The sequence below is a fragment of the Abrus precatorius genome, unplaced genomic scaffold (genome assembly GCF_003935025.1).
Source record: "Abrus precatorius isolate BTA unplaced genomic scaffold, Abrus_2018 Scaffold9, whole genome shotgun sequence".
NCBI classification, from domain to species: Eukaryota; Viridiplantae; Streptophyta; class Magnoliopsida; order Fabales; family Fabaceae; genus Abrus; species Abrus precatorius.
Window position 1 is genome coordinate 9,084,317 of NW_020874439.1, and position 6,922 is coordinate 9,091,238.

Sequence of the window (6,922 nt, forward strand, 5' to 3'; positions counted from 1 at the left end):
GGTAAAGGATTAAGAGATTCTGAACTCATCTCACTTCTTAATTAATTTAAAACTTATTTTCATTCCCTTACTTAGTTACATTCTGCAGTTTAGTTTCATTTATAATCAATCCCTAACATCTGAATTTTTACTCTTATTGTTAATTTAATTTTTCAGCACTTACGTTTTACCTTTACCTTTTACACAATATCTAAATTTTCCTTTTAAGTTCATATTCTGTTTTTCAACTCAATTAGCAACATTCTTGTAGTTTGATAATTAACATTAATACCAATAGATGATAAAAATATATTTTCTTACTGCAAACAATTTAATATACATCTTTCAAATAAAATTGACAAATGGGTTCCTTACATGTTTAATATTGGCATTTTACCACTTTTAAGAATTTGATACTACCATCTTCGAGTTTGATCTCATTTTTTAAGTCAATATTAACTAACAAATGCTTTATGAATATTTAAACAAATGATAGGTTAATTAAACAATATGTTCTTCTTATTGTAGATATTTCATTATACCAACAATTTAATGAAGAAACTTATTTTACTTGAAGATTATTGTTCTTAAATAATTATAGATTAAAATATTGTTGTAATTGAACAATTCAATAAACTTATTAGATAATAAAGAGAAATTCATATAAACCGTAATGTCTTGCTTTTAATAAAAAAATTGAGATGAGAATTATGTTGGCTCTAATACGTTATCCTAAATAACTTTCTTGTTTTATTTTATTTATAATAATTAACTAATAATTATTTAAATAGTATAATATAGTGTAATGGGTGTCACAACTAATGTGGTGATACATGCAGCTCAGAAGAATTAAAGTGTGACTTTTCACTTATTTTTATATACGATTCTATGGTTAAGATTTTTTGCTTTGATAATAACAAATGAGAATAAAGGAATGATTACTGTGAGAAAGCCAATATCAATTTAGAATGAACTCTACGGTCATATATAAATGGCAAATAATGGTTTTTTGTTTTTTTTGAAGTGACGTGACGTGACTTTTATATTTAAATCTTCACTGTTTATTGTTAAATCTAATGGTCTATAATTATTCAGCTCACCCGCATAAAAAAAAAAAAAAAAAAAAACCTTTTTGCTAGTGTATCTCTCTCACACAAAAGAGTGGTTTAATTTCTTAATTTTTTTTTAATAAAGAATAACATTATCAACCTTATTTTTTCTTCATTTAAAATTTAAACTCTATAACCTTAATTATTTATATACATACATATCTATAACCTTAATTATAATTATCTCTTCATAATTTTCATTTAAATTTACAAAAATTTAAAAAATCCACGATGTAATGCAAATGATAGCTATGCTAGTTGTAGTTATGCGTGGAAGTTAGTCAGTGACTTTCTTCGAGGCAACCGTTGGATTATTTATGACAAAATTTCAAGTCAACTGTTTTTAAGGAAAAAGACGGAGGTTCACTTAATTCGACTATGTTTTGGATGACAATTTTAAGCAGAATTAGCAAGTTTTTTTTTTTTTTTCAATTTTAGTCTTTGCAAGAGCAAAATAAATGGAAAATTTTATGGGGTCAAGACTCGGGGACCAAATGCACTACTGTTTGACGTGGAAAATTTCTCTTGGCTATGTGCTACATGATAATTTTCAAGCGTGATCCCAAATAGATACTAGGAATAAACAAACAATCTGCTAATGGATCATTCAATGAAAGTTGTGAAGTTCAACACCAACTTGAACACAGTAGAACTTGAGTCACAACGCATCAATTCACTGGAAAAAGAATTATATAACCAATCTCCCTCTATATCTCAGGTAAATACAGTTAATTTGAATTGTAAAGCATAACAGTAACACAACAGAAGGCCAAAAAAGTAGAAAAAAGAAAGAAAATACACAATCTTGCATGCAAAGTGTCTTTTGCTGAACACTAGAAAGAAAAACAAAAGGTGGAAGAAAAGGTACAAAGTAGCAGTTATGATAAATTTACTTCAACAATATCTTCCCGCAAGGAGAGAGAGCCTTGGATATTTACAGGAGCTGCACACACCTCATGACCATTCACAACACTATTTTTACCTCCATTTCTGTTGAGAACATCATTCACACTTGAAAGAAATTATTTTTTGCCCCACCCAAAGCAGCAACACTGGGGAAGCAAGAAATAGTATAAGGATATGCATCAGTATGTGAGGTATGACTAATGTCACTCTTAAGTGTCTATTGCTACTCTATTTAAACAGATCAACTATCACAGTCTAAAGAGTTATAGCAGGCATACCTGGGCTTTGTCATGGGTAGGTTGGCCCCTGATAGCATGTGGTCTCTCATTAGGTGTGCCTGGCACATGTCCTGGCCCGCCCTGTCTCTCCTCCCTCACTTTATTGAAAATGTGAGTATAGCCATCTGCTGATGCAGGGTTGTTCACATCCCACTCACCAAACTTTGGAACAGCTGCACCTTTATCAGGCTGCAACATGATAATGCTAAAATCAGTTTACTTTATGTGCCATGCATGGAAGAAAAACAGGAAAGGAGAAAATAAAACTAACAGTTTCATCTCCACGATTAACTGGTCTTAACCGGGATCTTCCTGGTGTTCCATGGCTGGTGTCATAAGAACTCTTTCCTTCCCATGAGGGACTGTCTCTGCCCGTGGCTCTTGCATGGCGATGAAGAGGGGAACGTTCAATGCTGTATTCAGAGCCAGTGCTTTGTCTTGAAGGTCTCCTACGGTTGTCTGCAGAACCTCCTACTCCCTGACGAGTTGTTGAATCACTGCCACTCCTGCTGCCTAGATTGTCATGACGAGCCGGAGAGTCAATAAAATGCTTAGGTTCACCATCTTCAATGCTTTTATGTAACTCATTTGTTGAATGCAGTGATCCCTTCTCAGATGGATCGTCTGAATTAACTCTGGGTTTGGAAGGAGGTATGTTGTCAGAAGATGGATTATCAAGAGCAAAATCTGAGTTTTCCTCTGGGTCATTTGGGTTTATTATCTTCGTGCCAGTTCGACCTTGCCGGGCCTTGTCAAAATATGCTGTATAAGGAACATTGTCTCCACTTTCCCAATTGCCAAATTTGGGTACATGAGAACGTTGCTGTCAAATTGACACATTTAAAAGGCCTGCCAAGTAAAATTTCAACAGATAGACAACAGAATACAAGTTTCAAATGCTAATGAATGTCATATCCCAACTCCCAGAATCAAAGTCACAAATGATGAAAATAACAAGAAAGAAAGCAAAACATCATTGCTCCTTCTATTTTCATTGAAAAAAGGATTATATTTTAGTGCTTTCAGGGAAATGTATGTTCTTTAATGGATTACTAATTGTGGCCATGATGGCCACATGGCCCGGATTTGATCATCCATGATGTAAGCCCCACCAGATATTTACTACACTTTCTAGAAGCTGGTATAGATCACACCAGATCTTCCAGTGTATAAAGGGATAAAATTTTAAAGATCCTTCTCAATCCTTAAAGTAAAAGGATCCTAGTCTAAATAATTACTCTCCAAGTAAGCTATTTCCACTATAAATATAAGGCAAAAAAAATGGGATCTTCAACCTCACACACTAGCTCCCTGGCACTGCCTCTAAGGCTTTGTTTGGGAGTTGGTTTTTTGGGGGAAGGAAAGGGAAAGAGAAGTCTTATGTGATGTTTAGCCATATTTGTGAGTTTTTATACAAAAGGAAGATGGTTTATAAACCCTTCAAAACCCTCCTAATCCCATTTTTTAAAAGTTTCCTAATGTTGGAGTTCAGTATTAACCCCCTTACTCCTCTCTTCCCTTCTCGTCCTTTACCTTTCAAATTCTTTCTTTCTTTCCCTCTCCAAACTCTCAATCAAAGCCTAAGTTGAGTTTATGAGTGCCTTTTGCTGCACTTTCCCCTGCATTCTGCTGCAGTGGCTGTACCTGGAACACAAACATCCTCTACTAATTCTGCTTAAGGTCGGGTTTCCCTCTACATTAGATTCCGGGACAGAATAATATATCAAATTGAAACCATAGTTGAATATTCAACATTATACAAGCTTAGATCTAAACAGAACATGTGGCTGTGAATCCTACTTTCAGAAGAATTTACGTAGGAATCTTCCCAATGAGACCGACTTAAGACAATCTAGTAATCCTGATCAATAAGATGCATTAGTGCATGAATACACTTAATGTAGCTCCTTAGATAAAACCAATGCATAGGGCCACATGGTGTTGTGTCACCGTTGAAGGAATACATATGTAATGGTGGATTTCATGAATGGTCATTCTGGTTCAAACATGATTTCAGATGAGTTTCTGCTGAGGAACAATAGAAAGACCAATTTGAAATTTTATAGCAAAAGTTTCCAATGTTTTATAGTTTAGTAATCTTATCTGATAAATATGGTACATAGTACACAGTTACTGTGAAAATAACAGTGCATATTATATAAAATAATTGATTGTTGACTGCAAACTTATATACCTACTCAATACAATTTTCTAAATTTTTCTTTTCAATACAAAATGGTCAGAAAAACCTAAATCAGATTTTTCCATAAAAAGTATTTCTAAACATAAATGTTTGTGAGGACAAACATATTGGGAAAAAAATGTGCTAATTAACCATCAAATAAATAAAGTAATCAGCAATCCGTAAAACCATTGCCCTTGCGCATGTGCAAATTTGTTTCCTAGTTTCTTCTTTATATATCATCCAACATTTCGCATCACTGCATTTTTTGAATCTGTTATGGACTCGTACATTGTAGTACAGATTTGTTCTTGTAGCCCGTTCTACAAAAGCATGGACAAGATGAACGCTCTTCCTTTTATCATCAAAGACAAAATCTCCTTGCTCCTAAGAAATGACAACTTATTCATAGTATGTTCTTAACATCCTTGTGACTGGTATGCATTTTTACAACTTTCTAGATAACCTTAAAATGCATACCCTATGGCATAATCAGTGAACTGACACTTTTACTATTGTTTTCACTTAAGTTCCCAACATTCAGTACCATTGAAGAATACAGGTCTTATGTCCAGTACAATTAATCACGTGTCATAAAACCGTTACCATTGTAAACATTCAGACATCAAACCCGTATGCATAACCAATCCTTTTCCAGAAGAACAAACAGCACAAATATCATGTGGAAGTCATTTCTTTAGCTTAAACATTACAGTAAAAGAACAAACTTATAATTACAATTCAACTAGCTGCTTTAGTTGTCATATTTTGATTCAACCATAAACCAAATAAAGAGGCCACTAAACATCCAACTAGAGATTTTATCACTAGTACTGATACTTGATCCATACTTTTGGAAAAATAAATCAGAAATCCATGAAACCAAAACAAGCCTCTATTCGATATTCACAAGCATAAAGCTAAATTGTTAACACATTTATTATGCCAAAAAAGAGAAATGAAAACTTTACACAATAAGAATCTAATTGAATTCCTTCGTATTTCCAAGAAGAAGAAATATGAAGCTTTTAATGGTTGATTAGTCTATGGAGAGAAAAAGAGTTGACCAAAAGAAAAGTAAGAGCCTAATTTTGGTCAACTATAGCGAAACTTCAGAAGATGAACAAAAGAGATAACCAGGCAAAATGAACCTCCACCTAACACAGCATAACACAAAAACATAATGCAAATGGTTGAAACTCAGATTCCGTTAGCCTTTTCCATAATTTTCACAGCAATCACAGACATATGAAAAACAACCAAAACATGACAAAAAGACAAATTTAGAAAAGAGAAAAAAAAATAAAACTTACTGCCATTTCCTTCAAAATCAAACTTGGAAAATAACCCAGAAATTGAAAGGCAAAATTCTCCAAAAAAAAATAAAATAATTAAGCTTTTCTGGATCAGACCCAGTAAAGGCAAAAACTCAGAGAACCCAAGAAGCTCCTCCACAGAATTCAAAGACTCAGCAAGAGAGAGAATGAGAGAACTTTATAGAGAGGTTTATCAACCGTTGACCGGCGCCACCGGTAATGTTTGACTATTATTTTCACGTGTCTGTAATTTTTTCTTTTTTTTCCTTCTTTGTCCCAAATCTCTCTCACGACAAAGTCATACATACCAATAAGTTTTTTTAATAAAAATCTGTGGCATGTAACCATCTTGTTTTCACTGCTTTCAAATCTCAAAATTTCACAGAATTTTCTCAAACGCTTTTTATTTGAGTAAAAATCAAAATTCCTCCTTAAAACTTTATAATAAGATACAATAATTCATGATAATACAAAAATGGTATGTTTATTTTAAAACATGCTAATAATATACTAATTCATGAAGATACAAAAATGGTATGCTTATTTTTTTAAAATGATAATATTAATTATTTCTAAAAGACTCACATGAATTTGTGAATTTTTAAGATTAGGATATGAATTTTATGTTTATTGTTAAAGGCTTATATATAAGTTGTTATATTTTCCATATTCACTCGTCACACTTTAAACCATCAAATATATTATTTTTGTTATAAAACACATTATAATACCTACTTTTAATATATTTTTACTAATATTAAATGAGATAGGGTAAGAGAATCTTTAATGTTTTGTTTGAATAAGAGAAATAAAAAAAATTAGTAAATTTTTAAGTCTTTTGTTTGAGAGAAAAAAAAAAGAAAAGGAGAAGAAAAACATTTATTTTCTATTTTTTAATAGAATATAAAAATGAAAAAATATTACAATATTTTAATATAATGAAATTTATCTTCTTATAGAATGTTATCTATAATTTCTGTTTTATTGGAAAAAGAATATAGTATGAAAGTAAAGTATATATTTAACAAAAAAAATTGATCAACTTGTAGTAAAACTTTTATCTCCTAGAGTAAGATTTTATTTCTCTTTTACTTCTCTCCCGCACAGTTTTAAAACACCAAAAATAGCACAAAGAAAATGCTTAAAGTTTAG

At 31.9% G+C, this 6,922-nt stretch overlaps 1 protein-coding gene across 1 annotated transcript; it reads right to left on the reverse strand.

Annotated features, from left to right (window-relative positions):
• Positions 1–2,069: 2,069 nt before the first annotated feature.
• LOC113849223 (RPM1-interacting protein 4-like) lies at positions 2,070–5,920 on the reverse strand. The gene is made up of 4 exons (XM_027478968.1): positions 5,768–5,920; positions 2,544–3,095; positions 2,273–2,461; positions 2,070–2,140 (listed from the first exon to the last, which is right to left on the reverse strand). Exons 1-4 carry the CDS (start codon positions 5,771–5,773, stop codon positions 2,111–2,113), a joined length of 777 nt encoding a protein of 258 aa, XP_027334769.1. The 5' UTR covers positions 5,774–5,920; the 3' UTR covers positions 2,070–2,110.
• Between the last annotated feature and the right edge of the window lie 1,002 nt (positions 5,921–6,922).

Coding starts and splice junctions, on each gene's coding strand:
- LOC113849223 (XM_027478968.1), bottom strand. Junction 2,462..2,543: donor TTAATCGTGGAGATGAAACT/GTTAGTTTTATT, acceptor ATCATGTTGCAG/CCTGATAAAGGTGCAGCTGT. Junction 2,141..2,272: donor CTACCCATGACAAAGCCCAG/GTATGCCTGCTA, acceptor TTGCTTCCCCAG/TGTTGCTGCTTTGGGTGGGG.